The sequence below is a fragment of the Nannobrachium achirus genome (assembly GCF_963921795.1).
Source record: "Nannobrachium achirus genome assembly, chromosome: 17".
Taxonomy (NCBI): domain Eukaryota; kingdom Metazoa; phylum Chordata; class Actinopteri; order Myctophiformes; family Myctophidae; genus Nannobrachium; species Nannobrachium achirus.
Window position 1 is genome coordinate 41,304,768 of NC_137824.1, and position 20,982 is coordinate 41,325,749.

General features: G+C 42.4%; 1 protein-coding gene across 1 annotated transcript in view; it reads left to right on the forward strand.

Moving 5' to 3' along the window:
• The first annotated feature begins 1,614 nt into the window (after positions 1-1,614).
• The window catches only part of LOC308301733 (alpha-1A adrenergic receptor-like), a 30,992-nt gene continuing 11,624 nt past the window's right edge, over positions 1,615-20,982 (forward strand). The window contains exon 1 of the mRNA XM_080745820.1: positions 1,615-2,834. Within this exon, the coding sequence (XP_080601946.1) occupies positions 1,841-2,834 (994 nt within the window). The 5' untranslated portion in view covers positions 1,615-1,840. The remainder of the gene's footprint in view (positions 2,835-20,982) is intronic.

Consider the following 20,982-nt stretch of genomic DNA (forward strand, 5'->3'; position numbering starts at 1 on the left):
TGGTGCGATTTGAGATTTACACAAAAAGTGTCATAAATAAAACTGATTATTATTATTATTAGGCCATTATTATTAGTTAACCAATTGGTGAAAAATATCTTCTTCTTTGTTATCATAATAGCCTACTGATAGCTATTTGGAAGATGTCAAGTCACTGCAGAATTTTCAATAGCTTACTTTACATTTTTGCAGAGACATATAGAAGCAAAAAGAAACTCACTTCAAGTGTGTGTAAGAGCAAGAAGACTACAGATAAGAGGATATGGTATTGAGCCTATAATTGAATGCCTGTTATGTGGTGCCACGTGTTTTTTGGTTCTAAAGGGAGAAAGCAAGGGATGTTGCGTCATAGGCCTACTCGAGTCTCTTCAGATTTTTGCCTCTATGTGCCTCTATTCAAATTGGAAAGGAGTGGTGGAAAGTAGATTTACTTAAGTACTGTAGCCTACTGAAGTACAATGTTGAGGTATTTGTACTTACTTGAGTATTTCCCATTTCCAATACTTTTACTATTCACATGTCCACTACATCTCTGGTCCAAATATTGTAGCCTACTTTTACTCTACATTTATTTGAACACTTCAGTTACTAGTTAGGCTAATTTGTAGATTTTGATTATAATCGCAAAACAACATACATTTAACCACTTCAGCCCCTATAGATTTCGGCCATTTGAAAAATAGCAGATCTACAAGCTCACAATGCATTGCAATGCCATTGTGAGCTTGTAGACCTGCTATTTTCAAAAGATGTTTGTAGATTTGAAAACTTGAAATGGGGCATTCTGCATAATGAGTACTTTTATTTAGCAGATATCTACAAGCTCACAATGCGTTGCGATGCCATGCATTGTGCGCTTGTAGATCTGCTATTTTCAAAAGATGTTTGTACATTTGAAAACTTGAAATGGGGCATTCTGCATAATGAGTAGGCCTACTTTTACTTTTGGTAGGCTACATTAAGTACTGTACAGATCAATCTAAAATGTGTGCAAAAAGGCAGATGCCCTAGCAGGCCAGCACCCCAAATCATAACGGCAGAAACTTCCCACTGGACTTCAAGGAACTCAAGGAATTCAGAAGGTTGACATTTCTCCATTATAAATCCTTGTTTTGAGTGGTCTCGTGTAATATTGTAATATTTTGAAATGTGGACTTTTGATATTCATGAGCATGTACAGGTATGCCATACAAATTCTAAATCTTGACAAAAAAAGGTTTGGAATACTTCACTGCATGTGCAATGCATCTAGAACATATGAAAGTTTCACAACGACACAAGTTTCAAGAAATGTTGCTTTTACACAATATTCTAATGTTTAGATTGATCTATGTACATTTTGAATTCTGGACTTTTACTTGTAACAGAGTATTTCTACATAGCAGTATTGATACTTTTACTTAAGTAAAATGTGAGTACTTTTCCCAAGCCTGTTTGTGTGCCTCTATTCAAACGGTAAAGCTTGTGTGTGGTGTTGACTGCAGAGAGCACATGCTGTCTCCACATAGGAGGCGACTGCTACTGTAACCCCCCTCTGTGCTCTATTGAGCCCTGCTTCATTCAGAGAGAGAGAGGAGAGACAGAGCAGGACTGCACTGGGCTGTGTGGGCTGTATGGAAAAGAGCTGCACAACTCCATTTTCTGCCATTAAATGCTCTAAAAACTACAATTACGCACTGCTTTGGATAGCTCGCCTGTCAACTTATCAGGGCACAATGGCTACTGCCATTTATTACTATTAGGCAACACACACACGTTTATTTTTGTCATGCTGTTTTGTGCGTTACAGTTACAAGTGATCCAATTCTGAATACTGCTATGGAGGACCACTCGAGTCAACATGGATCTGAGCATTGACGATGCGACAAACTCGTGGAAAAACGGTTCCTCGGAACTTGACTACTATGGGAGAGTGGGCGCAACATCACCGCCGCCCGGTAACTTCTCCAGCGGCAACTCCACGGGCAACCAAACGGAGCCGGGCGGCGATCAGGTGGACCTTACCCGCGCCATCCCGCTCGCCCTGGTCCTGGGGGCTCTGGTCGTGTTCGCCATCGTGGGCAACATCCTGGTCATCCTGTCGGTCGTGTGCAACAAGCACCTGCGGTCGCCAACCAACTACTTCATCATGAACCTGGCCATTGCCGACCTGCTGCTGGGCACCACGGTGCTGCCGGTGTCCGCCACCCTGGAGATCCTGAACTACTGGGTGTTCGGCCGGGTCTTCTGCGACGTGTGGGCGGCGGTGGACGTGCTGTGCTGCACCGCGTCCATCATGAGCCTGTGCGTCATCTCCATCGACCGCTACATCGGCGTGAGCCACCCGCTGCAGTACCCGGGCATCGTGACAGAGAAGCGGGCGCTCTTGGCCATGCTCGGCGTGTGGGCGCTGAGCGTGGTCATCTCCGTCGGCCCGCTGTTCGGCTGGAAGCAGCCGCCGTCCGACGACGACACGGAGTGCTCCATCACCGAGGACCCCTTTTACGCGCTGTTCTCCTCCATCGGCTCCTTCTACATCCCGCTCGTCGTCATCCTGGCCATGTACTGCCGCGTGTACATCGTCGCCAAGCGCACCACCAAGAACCTGGAGGCGGGCGTGATGCGCGAGAGGATGAACTCCGGCGAGCTGACGCTCCGCATCCACAAGGGATCTCACGCCGCCGCGGACGAGCAGCAGTCCGCCGGCGGAAAGACGCGCGGGAGCCAGGCGCGGAGCTCCCTCACCGTCAAGCTGCTCAAGTTCTCCCGGGAGAAGAAAGCCGCAAAGACTCTGGGAGTGGTGGTCGGCATGTTTACGCTGTGCTGGCTGCCCTTCTTCCTCGCCTTACCCATAGGTAGGTGTAAATACTGTTCACACCAGGTATTTGGCCGGTGCACACTGGTTCTCAAACTTTTACATTTCAAGGTCTCCCCTAACTCTGACAGTGTAGGCCTACAAATGGAACCAAATGGACCCGTTACTGTCCATTTGGTTCCATTTGTTCAACTGTACGTCAAGAAACTGTGCCTTTTTCCTATGCAAACTTCTAATAAAGTCTTCAATCAATCAATCAATCAATCAATCAATCAATCAATCAATCAGTCAGAGTTACAGATTTGTCCATTTAGACCCCCATAAAGGAACCCACAGAGTCCCTGGAATCCACTTTGATAAAGTGTAGACTCAGTGGTTCTCAAACTTTTTCATGTCAAGGACCCCCAAATTGACACTTATTAGCCCGCAGACCCCCCATTTGAAAAGATATGCCAGCGAACCCGTTCCATGGGGGTCCCCAGCTAAATGATAGTTAAGAACTCATTATGGGTATGTAACGCAGAGTGTACAAATGGAACCAACTGGACCACTTAAATTAACATTGATTTTACAATACATTGGGGTCTCAGAGGTAAGATAAGATTTTTATGGTTCTGAGACCCCAATTTATTGTAAAATCAATGTTAATTTAAGGGGTCTATTAGGTTCCATTTGTACACTCTGATACCCATAAGGGTCCGTTTGGTTCTTAACTATCATTTAGCTGGGGACCCCCTGGAACTCCCTCAAGGACCCCTGGGGGTCCCCAGACCCCACTTTGAGAACCAATGTTATAAAGGCTATTAAGACTAAATTGATGTTTCCCATTAGTGATATCTACTTATGAATCCCTATAGAGATAGTTAATTTGGCAGATTAATTTCAAAATTGCAATCTACAAGTAAAACAATCATATCACTGTAAAACTATATTTTAACACCTGCCAGGGGGGGGAAAAACCCTCTGCAATATATTCAATTAGTTAATGGCAGGATGGATTTTACAGTAATGATTATAATGTCGCATAGGAAGCACTTCTGCTGGCATACAGGCGTATTATAAATCAAATCTATAACTGGCACAGAGACAGTCTCTTGCTTTGTTCCAGTTTTTACTGCTCTGAGATGTCACTTGGGTAAAACCAGTTGCAAAACTTGTATAATACTCGATGACAGCACCTGTGTGTGAAGACTGCATAGTGTAATGCATGCATATATGGCAACATTGGTTAGTGTGCAACTAGTGGGAGCTCAAACTAGTTTCTGATGAGCCAGACTTATGAACCCAGTTACCTATTAGTGGCTTTTGGAGATTGCGTCATTTCTCAAGATTGTAAGTTTGCACCATCTGGGTATGGTTAGTATGGTTGTTGTTATGGTCACTGTTGCATGGTTTCTTGTCCGAGGAACTGGTTTAATGTACATTATGAATCCTAAGTAACTGAAACCCTCAAGATGAAAAGCTATCTATTTAGAGACAAATCTGACTCTGAACTTGAGGCTGCTCCAGTCCAGACACTTTAAATAGCATCCCTATTTGGTGAAAAAAAAGAAAAGGAAAAAAGCTAAAGGAGTATCAGATCAAAAACTCAACACACATCACATATATGCAGTAAAAGCACAATCTCTGTATTATTCTCAAGAGTCTTGGGGTTAATCTACTTAATTCTCAAAGAGTATGGATTCTCGAGTGCATAGGTACTGGGTTTTGTCCACCAAATTGGCCCTGACAACTGGATCCAGTGAGCTCTACTATATCACTGACTGGCAATACTTCTTCTGGACAAGGCTGTCACGGCAGGTTTAGGGAACGACAGAGGGATATACTGTGGTCATACTCATGCTGTGGGCATGTTGTGATGAAGGGGTTTGGGAAAAAAACTTGCAGACTTTCGTTTATTGACTTTGCTCAGATCAAAGAGCGTTGTTGTCCCTCTAGGCCTCGTGCAGTGAGGTCTGGAGAGTGAGACCACAGACCACAGGCTGTGTGTGGTCACTGGCATCTCTCTGGAGTGCTAATGATGGCCATGCACGAGGCTTTGTATGAGTAGGCTACGCGCGCGCGTGTGTGTGTAGGGGTGGACGATATGGAAAAAAAATACACTATCACAACATTTTTCCAAGCAGTTTCACGATACTCAATCTTATCACGATTAATTTCATGTTGGTTTTTATGGTTATTTTTCAAGTTACAGTACAACCACCTACAAGGTAACAAAACCTAAAAGAAAAAGGAGTAACAGAGTATCGTCTCAAAGATGTTTATCACCATATCGCCCACCCCATGTATGTGTGTGTGTGTGTGTGTGTGTGTGTGTGTGCGTGTGTGTGTGTGTGTGTGTGTGTGTGTGTGTGTGTGTATACCTACCTACGGCTGTGAGTGTGAAAGAACCAACCCATCGACAGTGGTAGAAACTAAGAAATTACATGTGTTGTATAGATTTATATCTGTGTTGACTTTTAACCACTTTATCCCTTTATAGTCTACACTCTAGTACTTTGTTGACCGAATATATTTATTTATTTTCCCCATGAGGATTTAAAACTATTTTCTATTAAGTCCCAGAAAAAAAATTAAATGTAGCCAATCCTTGTTTTGCAAGGGTCTCAGCTTATAGGTACAGGTACAGAGTTATTAAACGCGTCAGTGCTCACTGATAAGGGAATTACGATAAGCTGTTGTGTGAAAACAAGCCCTCCCCTGAGGCACTATAGCCCCGGCCTCCTCATCCCTTCTATGTAAAAAAAGAAAAAGAAACAAGAAGAAAGCATTCAGTTTTCTTATCATAAGTGAACAGGCAGGTAGAATAAATGTGACTAGCAGTTAAATTGATATAATGCCATTCAGTCTAAGTATAGTTAGAGGACATCTTGAGCTGGAAAATCCACCACGACGTGTAACAGCAGTGAGGTGTCGATGTGTTTCAACAATCTGTCAGGAGTTCAGAGACTGCCTTAAAGGAGTAGTTCACCCCCAGTTTTTGTCTATTGATTACTCACGCCAAAATAGCCGATCTGTTGCGACGCGTTGTGAGCTTGTAGATCTGCTATTTTTTGGCAAACGTTCCCCCCAGGATAATGTATTTTGATTATCGCGATAATATCGTAAATCGTGATTTCTTTTGTCACATTAATCGTGATATGAAGTCCCATCCCTAGTATACAGTTTGCGTATCTTAAGAACCGTCTGACCAACCGACTTCAAATTCGGTGCATGCAACCGTGCAACGTCCGAGGGAGTGCCATGTATGCCCAGTGCCGAATTAGTCAGATAGGCAGTTCTCCAGAATCGCAGAGCTGACCAATACTTCCATATACAGGCAAAATATATGGGATCTGGTCTAACCTTATCAGTATATGCCGATCTAAGGATATCAGTATGCCCATGCCCATATGCGGGCATATATACAGATAACAGGGATCTCCTTATATGACCATAATAGGGACACAGACAGACAGAAAAACAGACAGACGGGTACAATGTGTACTCTAGAATAAAAGCAACATATTCATAATAATAATCCAGTCAATCTATTCATGTGAGCACTGTTGTTTTGATTTTAACCATAATTTGAGAAGCCTACATCATCATATGCTTCTGCGCACACATACGCATGCACAGACACACGCACAGACACACGCACGCACGCACGCACGCACGCACACACACACACACACACACACACACACACACACACACACACACACACACACACACACACACACACGCGCATTCACAGACATACTTACACACACTTATTGATTTACACTGAATTCATACTTACCTGGACACTAAAGGTCAGAGCTGTGGTGCTATTGCTTTTTTATTTATTTATTTTTTACGCTGGCTATTGCTTTTCTTGATTAGAAACTATTGCACGATTATTTTGAACATCTCTGAAATTGTGTATTGTGCAAAATGAAGCAAAGTGTTAGTTTATGCAGGACACGTGAGTCTCGCCCGCCTCAGCTGTAATCAGCTAGCTGTTAGTCAGATCCTTTCCTCATTCACAGATCTGCTGATCACATAGTCATAATCCAATCAGAGCTCACGCCCAGTAAGGGAGGCTCCTTTAAATAGCTTGCATTCACTATACCGGTAGCTCTGCTTGTCTTGGATCCGAAGCTTTGGATCCGCTGCTGCTTAGATGCCTCCTCCACCCCAGCCTCCGCCTTTTGATCAGAGTCTGGCATAGACTCAAATACTGTATAATAATGTATATAGGACGATATTTTATTCTAATAAACATATCCTCAAAATAGGGGGTCATCCTTTAATTGGGGATTAGACTTCTCACTGGAGAGATACGTTATGTATCTTTCAGGACCTTTCCCAGCTCTCGTCATAGCCCCCGCGAGCTCCTACGGTAATTACCGTACACTACATATTGCGCAGCGAAATTTGGACCTCTGCCTTTTTCACCTCCCTTTTGGCAAAGTCGGATGGCTTTGGCATTGAACTTACCGGGGCGTGTGCGCGTGCGTTGTTCTCACGAACATCGGCATGGATGGCGGGCGCACATCTGATCTTTAGCGTGGAAGTTTAATCCAAACAGCAGCTGAAGCTAACGCTGGCTGCTTAGCAGCCTGGATCCTGTTTACAATGCATCGTCGCATCTGAATGATGAAACAGGCCGCTAAGTTTGATGGGAAATGTAGTGTTTTTTTATTGTGATTTTCACAGTCTGAATTGTGAATGTTGTTCTTGAATAGAACTTGACTTTGATGGTTAATGCAATACAATACAGCAGAATGTTATCTCTGTATGAGCTTTTCTATAATAATTTTACAATAAATAACTTTTTATTTATAAATAACTATATATATGGTACGAATAATAAGTCGTACTATATTCGGGCTAATACGGTACTTGTGATTTTATGTCTGCTCATTCAATGTAATGTAATATGTCAATGTATTGCTATTGTACTACAATTGTATCCCTATGCTTAAAGTTATGCAAAATGCAGAGCCCTTAAACGCCAAGTCTATTCCATTTGCTGCAATAAATGGTTAAATCTACTTTGACATGAGTGTTCCTGACTAAAATGATAAAGGTTCGGACTGGCATAAATTGTATATATGAGAACTTCTGAGGGGAATACATAGTGTATTGTGTATAGTAGGGGGGATTAACCTCGTTACGCGGTGGACAAAAGCACCAAATTTGGTACACATGTCCCTTGGGTCATCCTAAAACATCCTATGAAGGGGTGCCCAAAAAAATCTTAAACAGGAAGTGAGTTATGGACAAAAGTCAAAATGGCCGCCTAAACTGTTGACTGACTCAAAAGACACCAAATGAATCTCCAAAAAGCATAACATTTGGCACACATGTCCCTTGGGTCATCCTAAGACATCCTAGAATAGAAGAGGTGCCCAAAATAATCTGAAACAGCTAAACAAAATGGAAAATGACCACCTAAAGCTGTTGACACAAAAGAAAACATAAAGTTGGTTCCTTCCTTTCCCTATGTAAAGCGACTTTGGGTGCTTAGAAGAGAGCTATATACATTTGAGCTATCATTATCATCATTATTATAAAGGGACTTAATAAAAGCTTACAAGTTGGTATTGAGTACTGCTTTATTCTAGCAGGGGTTATTTATATGTATGGTTAATCCTTTTGAACTGGTTAGCCAAGAATCAAACAGTTTTACAGTGCTTGAAATATTAGCTACACCTGTGTTCTGCTTTAACCTCAGGGATTAAAGCTAAAGCCAGGTGTGAGCTGCCAACATTGAAGTTCACACACACTGACAGATAAAGTATGAGGCTCTTGGGATGTAGCAATTGTTGTATTACAAAGTGCAAAAGTGAAAAAAGCGTGGTCGGTTCTCACCCAAACTTATTATTTCACTTTTGCACATTGCACTTTGTAACTAAATAGATGTACGGTATGCCTCCCAACTTGTCCCAAGGGCCCAATGCTTTTTGAGCGGTGGTCACAACGCTCCTATACGTGGCCGTGTGTGTGGGTCTGTCTGTCTGTCTGTTTGTCTGTTTGTCTGTCTGTATGTCTGTCTGTCTCCGGGTATGTAGCCTGGCCCTGCAGTAACCTTTTCTGACCACACATGTTAAGGGAGGGGCGCTGTTGTTCAGGATAGGCCAGGCATAGGCCAGGCACAAACACACACAGGGGGCACACACACACACACACACAGGGGGCACACACACACACACACACACACACACACACACACACACACACACACACACACACACACACACACACCACCGCTCAGTTCACACGAGTGTGATTTTTCTGCATGTGTGCAAGCGTCTTCTGTTTTTTTTTGTAGCACAGGATCAGAAATGCATTCTGGTCCTTAACCATTCAATGCTGTATAAACAAAGGTTTTTGTTTTTTGGACAGACAGTGATATGATACACTTTCTTGCTATTAGTATGTACCTGAGCAGCAGTGTTCTGAATCTGGCAGTACTACCAAGAAAGACTAGCTGTAGCATAGAGATACATTACATAATTAATTTAACCATAGGTGATTCTGGTATAAGCGTAGCCACATTTCTCTTTAATTATGGTGATGTTCAATGCATAGGTCATGCCACTGCCACCCTTCAGGCTATAGAGACAGTATACTGTACACTTACACTTTAATTGATACTAAATCCCTTACACATTGCTGTAATCTGTATGAAAGTGCAGGTCTGACCTCATTATTTATTTGCATGGCTTCATTGGCACATTATTCCTAAAGCCACCGTTGGTCAACTCTGGCTATTTAAATTGCCTTTCTATTTGGAAAGGTTCAGATAACCTCTGCTCATAGAACCTGCCACTTTTCTTTTTACTTTCCCTATCCTTAAGAAGATTGGTCCTGGAATCAGCTACATAAAGACATTAAACTGGAGTGCCTGTACACCTTTGGGTGATTTTAAAAGGTTACTTCTAGCCATGAAAAGATTAGGTCAGCTGTTTTACTGTAGATTGTACAGTACAAATGTGTAATTTGTGTTTTTGCTGTATAGGCTACTTGTATGTTAGATAGATAGATATAGATAGATAGATACCTTTATTGTTCCAAGGGGGAAAATCAGTTGACCATAGGCAGCACAGCAGTTTTAAGGTTACAAGTTACAGAGAAGTAAGAAAAAGAAAAAAAGTACTGCTGTGAAAAGTCCAAAACAAGCAAGGAACAATAAAAACGAAAATATACATAAAGTGTCAAAAAAGCTATGACAACAAAAGAAGAATATATACATAAAGCGTCCAAAAAACATTCAACGCTCATAAGTGTCACATCACACACGAATAGCAATACTTAAAGCACAACTATACAATGCAGCGCCAAACAAAAGTGTTCATAGCAGTCAATGCTAGTTGCTTGCTGCTCTCTTGGCAAGGACTCCCTTGTAAAATAGAGGGTCTGACAACTCATCCCGAACTTCACATGGTTCTGTGTATTACATGTGCTGTGTATCATACATGTAAATACCGGTATGTTACGACAATTAGTCTAGGGGTATAAAGTCCATAATATAATAACTAAAAAGACAATGAATTTAAAACTGAATATATATTTAATACAAAAATGTTTCAAATAGCACAAAGGAACCTAAACAACAGATCTGAATAGAAGTATTCTTCATGAAGAAAATAATCAAAACTTTAAGGTTTGTTTGGGTGAGGGGACAGAGGGATCGTGTCTCTGCTGCTGTTAAGCAGTCCTCAGCAGTCCTCCACAGCAGTGATCTCAAACTGATGCTATAGAGCAGGGATACTCACATAGCTGAACCTGTGGGCCACATAACAAACATGGCAGGGGCCAGTTGATAAAATGACAACATTAATGATACTGATAACTTCTGTCTTTCATTGGCGCCTTATATTGTCGATCTTAACACTGTTAACACTTAACCTAACACTGTTTTCTGGCAAATTAATCATAGTGGTATTGAATTGGCATGAGATGGTAAAATGAAATCAAAAGCATCCGTCCATTTTGGGTTAAAGTGTCGGTTCTTTGCATAAATCTTCCGGGGCTTGCTGAGGCTCATCTTTGGTGCTGCTCTGAATGGGGTCAGGAAGGTGAGGTTGAGGTGTCTTGACTTTCCGCTCCATGGTTCCGTTGCGGTAAATGACTGCACGGCTGCATGCAGTTTTGCCTTCCTGAATAATTATTCATGTAATTATAATGTAATTAAAGATAACACATTAAGTTATGATTATTTCCGTCCAGGCTCCAACACACCCTCTCTCCAAAACAGGAACACAGATACATTAACTAAACAATTATACAATACGGCTGGCCGTAACAATGTGTCTCTTGACAGTATGCGGATCTTAACGAGATGATCCTCTTCTGTAATAGTTAAGCTCGAAGTACTTCTGGAACTGAAGCACAAGTCTCCTCACATGACCACAGCTGATAATAATGATAATGTCTTTAATTCCACTGTCCCAACAGCTGTTGTCTAAGTTTCTCCAATAGAAAAAAGAGAGAAAAAGAAAACATTCACTTTCTTACATTACTGAATGCATGACCATGAATATCTTGCATAGACTGCACAGACCACCAAGTAAAAAGAAAACCTGAATCAGTGGTTAAGATTTTGATTTTATTAGTGAAAAAATGAAAATGAAAATGCTCTCTATGATTAGGGCTGTCACGATATGACATTTTACATGACAATTAATTGTCACTCAAATAATTGGCGATTAACGATTTAATTGTGTTGTTGTCGTTGATAATTACATTTCTGTTTGGCTTTTAGGCTTTGAAGTTGCATATGGCAGATATGATACATAACCTAAACACACAAATACATTACTGACATATTTGACGACTTACTACTTAAAAAATAACATTGATAGTGGAAATAGCCGATCTACAAGCTCACAACGCGTCGCAATGCGACGCGCTGTGAGCTTGTAGATCTGCTATTTCCACTATTTCTGAAATTTTTTCAACATTCACGATTATGACGATTATGACAAAATAATTGCGATAATGTCAAATAATCATGATTAGACGATTATGTAATAATTGTGACAGCCCTATGATACCACAATGTAAGCTCACGCCTTTGTCTCAAGCCAAGCCAAGCTCCTGTGTGGCTTTGTGTCAAAACCGCAGAGGCGGATGGCTGAGAGATTCACCCTCCCTGCCGTCCTTAACCTCCTCCCACGGAATGGGATTTCCCGTCTCAAACTCATTATTACCCAGCTCCTCCCTTCTGCGGGCGATATTATGCGTGATTGTCCGGAAGACGGCTGCCTCTGTCCTCTCTGTCCACTGCACTTCTCTGACTTACAGTGTATCATGCAGGGGTGTTGCAACAAATTCTGGGCCCTGGGTACTTTAACTATTGAAAAATAGCAGATGTACAAGCTCACAGCGCGGCAACGAGTGCACCAAGTCTTTGAATATTTCAAATCCTTCTAAGGTTTTTTTTTAAAACCTATGTTTCTGTGTTTGTGGTGCTCAAACCTTTTCATGTGAAGGACCCCCAAAATTATATATATTTGACCACGGACACCCATCTCAAAATATTTAGTTCCAGGGACCCCCCAGAATCAAAATTTGAGTTACAAAAGTTTGCTTAAAAAATACATATATTCAAAGATTTGCACACATTTTCATGACTTTTCAAAAATAGCTGATCTACAAGCTCGCAGCGTGGCACCGTGAGCTTGTATACCTGCTATTTTTCAATAGATAAAGTATAAAATAATTAAGGCCCCTCCATCTTGGGCACTAGTAACTCAGTCCCACTCCCCCCCCTTGTGACGCCCCTGATATCATGTCAAAACCATCACAAACCTAAAGCCAGGTCAGATCCCACCGGAGAGTCTAAAGAAGACTGTGCATCATGTGAAACGGAGGGGCTATAACCAAACACAGCTGACTTCACTAATTGCTGCATTTATATTATCTGTTGTTGTCATCTCGGCTCGCTGTGCCATGAGCTCGTTCAAAGGTTTAGCCATTTTCAACCCAACAGCTCTAACAAAACACAGTAGCCTATACTCCATGACAGCAGTGAGGGACTCTTGTAAGCATAATATGTTATCTATATGCAGATTTTCTTTTTATTTGATGTTTTAAGCTGTAGATGTTGGTTCCTTTGCAATAGTGCTATCAGTGGACAAATATTACCGTTGCAACATGAATGCATCATAGCCATGACTTGCAGGAAGGTTTTCCTGGAAATAGGCCATAGCATAGCAGTGGCGGCCATTTCCGCAGTACAGACTGCGGTCCCACAGATAGAAGGTCCAATAATTTTTCCCGGTCGCTGCCAAACTGTGCACACACAATCCCTGGATGCAAATTCAGAACCTCTGCCCCACATTTTTCACATGGGCCTGTTCTAGCGCCACCATGAGGCAGATTTTTGATTTTAGCAAAACAATTTATTTGACAGTTCTTCTCCTACAGACCAAAATCATGCAAATTGGTAGACACAGGGCTGCCAAGTCTCACGCTTTGAGCGTGAGAGTCACGCAATTTAACCTCTTCTCACGCCACACGCCACACATGCCATTTCTCACGCATTTTTACAGCCATCCCACCGACCTCTCCCGAAAGTTGCGGGGGTTTTCTCACTCGGTAAAAGTCGCGCGGAGAATTCTAAGCGCAGTGAATGCGGTTGCTCCTCTGCTCCTCCACTCTCTCTCCCCTCTACACATACACACATGCAGGCGACGCAGCGAGACGGAGAGCCCTACAGACGGCTGCGATGCTTTCTCGCTTTGATCTGCGTCGCCCCCGCGGTGGAGAAACACACTCGCACCGCTAGTAAACGCCGGGCGATATTTCACAAAGATGACCACAATCCAGCTCTTGCCTCCCGCGAGCGCATGCACGAAAGAGCCCATGCGCAATAATTTCATGGGTTACTATATCCACTTGTCTTGAACCCTAATATCCCCATATTCTGAGGAGGACTTTAGAAGAGATAGGGCGGTTTGCACTAACACTACCAACACTACTCTACTAGAGGGAAGAATACCAGTAGCCCAGTGGTTCTCAACCTGTGGGTCGGGACCCCCAGGGGGGTCCCCAAATTATTTTTGGGGGGTCGCCATGATTAACTTAATGTGTAACATTGTTCTCTCACTCATCAGTAAACAAACCAACATAAAGTTTAAGTGTATAGAGGGTATCTGCACATTTCTAAAATGACAATTTAAGGACTTTTTAATAGCTCTAAAATGACAAATTAAACATTGGCCAAATTGTCAAGTATTAGAGGCAGACATTGTGAAAATAGCAGATATACATGCTCACATGTATCTGCTATTTTCACAGTAGAACCGTGTTATACAAAATGTTGCCTGCCCTGAACTCTTATCCCCAGTTAAAATATGATTATTTTGGGCGCAGTCTGAAAAGGTTGAGAACCACTGAAGTAGCCTACTGATGAGAGTTTTAAATGTTTGATAAATACACAGTGCTGTCAAACAAGTCTATGTAGCTATCTATGACATTTATTAAGATTTCATTTGCAACAGAATTTTGATACAATATGTAGTGGGGGTCCTGCTTCATCTCCCTTTAGCTAAGGGGTCCTTGACTTGAAAACATCTTCTTGCCTGCAGTGTCTGCCTGGCAATCAGCCAGTAGCCACAAATCACAATATAAAAATAGAAATGATTGCCCAGGATATTTTATCAGCTGCTATAGTAACAACAACAACAATAATTATTATAATAATTATAATTAATTAAGAATATGTTTAAAATGGGACGTTGGTTTGTCTGGAGCCCTGCATAGCAGCAGTGTTCACTGTTCAGCCTGTAGGTTAGCTGCACTTCATCAACCATTCCAGCCCAAGGACCGCAGGTAAAAAAATAAAAAAATAAACCATAGAAACCCGAAAAAAAAAACGATTTTTTTTTCGCCCGCCCGTGTGGGCATGAGGGTACCCCCGAGCCCCCCCCCCCCCCCCCCCCCCAATGTCTCACTCCTAACTTTTTCTGAAACTTGGCAGCCCTGTAGACAATATCTCTATAGTTATGTGATCAAGACGGATCTGTCCGATATTTCATATTCCATCCTGATTGGCTAACATTGGCTTCTAAAGTTTGCAGGATTGTTTTTTTTGAACAAAATGCCTCAAATCATGAAAGCAGCATGCGATTTCCGTGCGAAACTTTGCACGCACATAGGTCGAGGAACAAATGCCACCCTTTTCACATTGACCTGGTATCAATTTTTGCAAAACACATTTTTTGAACAAAATGCCTCAAATCATGAATGCATCGTCCGATTTCCATGAAAGGTAGAAGAAGACATGGCATGCTTTTCACATTGGCTTATTAGTGCCACCAGGAGGCCACAATAAACTACCTGACCTGGTGGAGACCTGTGCTCGGAAGAACACTGCTTCTACTGTAGTTGCTCTTATTTTTGTGTACGCTGAAGTGGCAAGAATGTTTGTGACTGGCTGATTGTTTTCCCCAAGTATCACATTATGTAAACATTATACTTCAAGTGTGTTGACTCTAACAACATTAGATTAAATTAGGTCTAATGTTAGAAACAAGTCTAATGTAGCCATTTCCCCCCAAAAAAACATTCACTTGATGGCTCATGTTCCCCCAGCAAATAAACGTTTCAGTCTCACTAAGTTGCCTTGAGATTCAGATTTTACAGTAAAGTTAATTAACTTTAATGGAACATTTTTGTTGCTTGGATATCAGGATCGTCCACCCACATTCACACAATTATGAGCCAAAATAGAATTGCAGGAATTCCTTATTAAATCAAATTAGCTGAACCCCTAATCTGTTTGAATTTATGCATCTAATAGATCCCTTTAGTTCAGTCACACACCTCGCTGGGAGAAATCATTAGTCCTCAGGGGATAATTGCGTTACATCACGATTTCCCCGGGCACTTTAACGCCCAAAAGCACAGATGTTAATGACCCATGAAGAAACCTCTCATGTATCGACCCATGTAGGCAGCATGCACCGAATGTGACAGAATATTCCAGTCTGTGCCTTAAGTGTTACACCAAGCTTTGTGCATGTGTGCGTGCCTGCGTGCGTGCGTGCATATTTGCATGGGCTACATGTAGGGCTGTCACAATTATTACATAATCGTCTAATAGTGATTTCTTGACATAATCGTGATTATTTTTCATAATCGTCATAATCGTTTCCATGTTGAAAAATGTTCATGTCAAAAATTGTGGAAATAGCAGATCTACAAGCTGTGAGCTTGTAGATCGGCTATTTCCACTATCAAAGTTATTTTTTAAGTAGTAAGTTGTCAAATATGTCAGTAATTTCTTTGTATATTTAGGTTATGTTTCATATCTACCATGTACAACTTCAAAGCCTAAAAGCCAAACAGAAATGTAATTATCAACGACAAAAACACAATTAAATCGTTAATCGCCAATTATTTGAGTGACAATTAATCGTCATGTAAAATGTCATATCGTGACAGCCCTAGCTACATGCATGTGTATGCAGTGCATAAGTGCAGTATATCTATGAATAATGTGTGCGTTATTTGCTAATTGCTGTGTGTATGTGCTATATATGCCTGTTTCCGTGTGTGTGTGTGTGTGTGTGTGTGTGTGTGTGTGTGTGTGTGTGTGTGTGTCACGCGCGCGCACACGTGTGTGTGTGTGTGTATGTGTGTATGTGTGTGTGTGTTATGCTTACGTGTTGAGACTGCTGGCCTCTGCTGCTCTCAGGGTAATTGAAATGGTGTTTGGGAAGGAAGAATAATGAGCGTGTTAAGTGTCAAAGCGTTGGTGGGGAAAGGAGACGGCAGAGCTGTGATGAAGGAGACAGCGCAGCTCTGATGAAGAGTCCACAGGGCACCAGGCCATGCCATAACGCTATATGTCTCCTCGGAGGCATAAAGCTCTAGAAATAGCCCTGTGGCGCGGTTTCATTCCAAGCGATCGGCCGGAGCAATAACACTTCAAGTCTTATTATATCGAGAAACTTTAATCATATTTATTGAATGTGTGATACGCTCGGGTGTGTGGGAGCTTTTGGAGTGCAGGCTGCAATTGTCTGTAAGCGTACGTTTACGTGGCCCGGCATCACTTGTTACCATCTTTGACAATAACAGGATGTCTTGCTGCATTAACGTGACCCATTGTTACACAGTGAGATGAGTGTGGCTCAGGAAAGGAAGTGCAAAGGATGAAAACTAAAAAAACACTGTTATCCACATGCCATTGTCCGGCAGCTGGCTTCACTGCAGGATATAGACTTTCAACATAAACACACTTGAAGGGGCATGTTTAACGAAAACAAAATACCCAAAGACAGGCTCCTTTTGGATAGACTTGCGTCGGAGATCTGCAGAGATATCCGTAGCCTCTGTAGCATCTTGTGGCATCAACGTTTCGTGTAGGTCAGGGTTCCCCAATAGGCAGCCCGCGGGCCATTTGCGGCCCGTGGGGGGTTACTGTCTGGCCCCCACCAACCCCAGTAATAATGGTGGTATAAGAGCAGCAGCAACACTAGTATATCATCATTGTCGGGTGGAAACCTCATATCTCCAAATTTGTATATGAAATTTGTAGTGAAAACAGCAGATCTACAAGCACACAACGCCTCACGGTGCGAGGCGTTGTGTGCTTGTAGATCGGCTGTTTTCACTAGTTTAAATCATTTTTAAAATGATAAATGCAAAACGAACGGTTTTGGACATACAAGATTTTCACCCGACAATGACAATATCTAACTGTCGCTGGAGTAGCGGGAACGCCAGCGTCGCCCCCTGCAATGTTGTGGCCCTCGGCTTGGTACCCTATACATAATTCGCCCCTTGGGAAAAACTAATTGGGGAACCCTGGTGTAGGTGCACAATTAAACCATTTATATGTTGCTTACCCTCTACGTCTTGATACCTTTCAATCCAGGACAACATCTGTGTCAATTCTGTAAACTGCAACAAACAGCACAAAGCAACATTGTAAACTGTAAGGATTTAGCTGGCAAGACATGAATCGCAGAACCAATGCAAATACTTTTGCGTGGTCTTTCGGGGCAAAATCTCGATATTTCAATGTACCGCTGTTTCGAATCCCCAGTTGTCCGGTTAGGGTTAGGGTAAGGGTTACGGTAGGTTTAGGGTTAGGGTTAAGGTTTAGACTTACTTATTCACCAGGTTAGCGTTCACCCGCGACTGGGACTACTGGTCGCCATTGGCATGTTAGCGTTCACTCGCAACGGCAGGTTAGCGTTCACCGGCGATTCGGACTACTGGTCGCTCTAAACAACGGCACATCGAAACATCACCACGCGCCCATCTTTCGTATTGGGGCGGTGACAGGACCATACTTGTAACTAGTTTTAATTTAAATGCCACCAGTCCCATTTAGACCTGTTGCACATATAGATTGTTATATAGGCTACCTTTCAACCTGTCCCACACATAATGCTACAGTAAATTCTGGCGGAAACAGGTGGATACATCGCTGTTGTCGGGCAGAAATCTCTTATCTCTTTATTTTAACTGTTTCGTAATTTAACGCCCCTACAGTGTCACACAAAAGCATCCCAAGCAGATCCACAAGAGTAGATCTGCTACTTTTGCTACTTTTGAATTTGAATGGGTTTTGGACATATGAGGTTTCTATCCGACAGAGACGATAATTGTATTTTCTTTCTTTTTAGACTCAGGTCTAAATGGGTTAAATGCACACACACACACGCACGCACACGCACACACACACACACACACACACACACACACACACACACACACACACACACACACACACACACACACCGACGGTGGAGGAAACTAACTTTTTATTTGAACATTGCTTTGTTCTGTGCACATTGTCAATAAATCAATCTGTCTTTCTCAAGGACACTTCCTTCCATCTGGGCCAGGGATTGAGCCAGCAATATTCCAATTCCCAAGCAGTCGCTCTACCTCCTGAACCACTGCTGCCCCATAGTTGGTTGGTTTTAGAGCCATTTGTTGATGGCTAGGGCCACTATATTTCCACCTTCACTCCAGAGGGCCACATTGCATATTGCTACGTCCTCCTTTGTCATTCTAGTATCTCATACAAAAGAAGCAAAAATAGCAGATCTACAAGCTCAAAACGCATCGCGCGGGCCGGCAGTTGCCCATGTATGTTTTAGAGTAATCAGCCACTTCAGCCCATCTTTTGAGTAGAGGAGTGGGACCACAGCTGACAGATGCCAGTCGTACAGCTCTTTGGATGCCCCAATGAATAAAGTTCATATTCCCATGGTGCATTTCTGTACACATTCATCACATTGACAAGCACTGGGCCTGTCCCACTCCCAAGGCAAGGAGAGGCACCGTGAGAAAACCAGTGAGTAGGAATCTTCATAGATTTTTCACTGGCACAGGACCGGTGTCATCATTCTCCTACCACAGCCACCACTGTTCTCGGGAGTGAACCCTTTCTCTGTATTTCCTATGATGGTAGGCTAGCTGTAATACAACAGAAACCTTCATCTAGAAGACAAGAAAGCCCTTAGGCTAACTTAAAAGTAGGACATTATGTTACAAATTAAAATGCAAGAACATGCAGCAACCTTCTTATATTATACAGTATAAGAAGGTTGCTGCAGACCGGTTTGACACACAAGGGCAGGATTAAGCAACCTTGATCTGGCCAAAACATTTAGTTACACTATGAGATTATAGGCAAATATAAAAAGTAACATACGGATTGAACACACACCATTTTTACCTTTAAACGACGCTCCAGATTAAAGGGCCAGTTCACCTCTGGGACAACCAGATCTTATTTTATTGTTGTTTGGGACACGATCAACACAATCCTGAATTATTTTTTGTGTTCAATCTGTGTTTTGAGATATTTTAGTATTTCAGAATGAATGATGATGCATTTTGCATCATATGACTCATCATGCTGCATCATATGATGCAAAATGCATCATCATTCATTCTGAAATACTAAAATATCTCAAAACACAGATTGAACACAAAAAATAACTCAGGATTGTGTTGATCGTGTCCCAAACAACAATAAAATAAGATCTGGTTGTCCCAGAGGTGAACTGGCCCTTTAACTAAACCCTTTTAAAGTTGTTTTAACCAAAACAAACTTGAAAAGGCTACCTATTCTCTCTAAGAAAACAGATGGTGGATATCACCTCTTACCTAGAGTAACAAGCTATGAACACGTGTGTGTTGGTACCCCAACAGATATAGAGACAACCAAGACTGAGTTTGGCACGGATGAAACAAATATAACAATATGTCAAACGGCAATGCAGGAGGTCAAATACCAGAGAGTGAAAACAGAAACAGAAAAACAGGTGCAGCTTAAAATGAAGTGGGAGCCAAGGTGATTGGTGTACCAGGAGGGGAGGAGCTGATAGTCTGATGAAAACTGAAGGATGCAGCCATGCAGGTTACTCATGATTCATGGAAACACAATACAAAAGGCCACACATGCGTAAAAATACATTCTCCAGCGAAGCCTCACATCCTTCTCATCTGTCTGTCAGCTCCTACCCACAGTAACCAGTAACCATGCACTAATATTCTGCTGGGACATTCGGGATGTCGCCACCCCTCGTGAGATGTGCAGCAATCATGGGGCCTTCAGAAACTACAGCTTTCCCATTTTTCATCCAAATGCCTGTGTACTGCGGCTTGCTTGGAATGCATAGTGATCGAAGAGTAGCATGTTTACATTACATTTAGAGGCTTGAACCTCCGATGGCGTGTGTGTGTGTGTGTGTGTGTGTGTGTGTGTGTGTGTGTGTGTGTGTGTGTGTGTGTGTGTGTGTGTGTGTGTGCGTGTGCAGGGGCGTCACAAGGGGTAGGAAAGTGGGACTGAGTTACCAGGGCCCAAGGTGGAGGGGCCCTAGTAACTTTAGCTATTGAAAAATAGCAGACATACAAGCTCACAGCGCGGCACCAAGTGCCGCGCTGCCCCCTGGAACTAAATATTTTGAGATGGGGGTCCGTGGCCAAATTCATATCACTTTGGGGGTCCTTCACATGAAAAAGTTTGAGCATCACTGACATGGAAACATAGGTTTCTTGCACACATTTTTTCACGATTTAAAAAAAATAGCAGATTTACAAGCTCGCAGCGCGGCACTCGGTGCCGCGCTGTGAGCTTGTATATCTGCATGGGGGTCCCGCAGTGAATCCTTGTACCCAGGGCCCAGAGTTTGGTGTGACGCCCCTGCGCGTGTGCGTGTGTGTCTAAATTCTGAGGT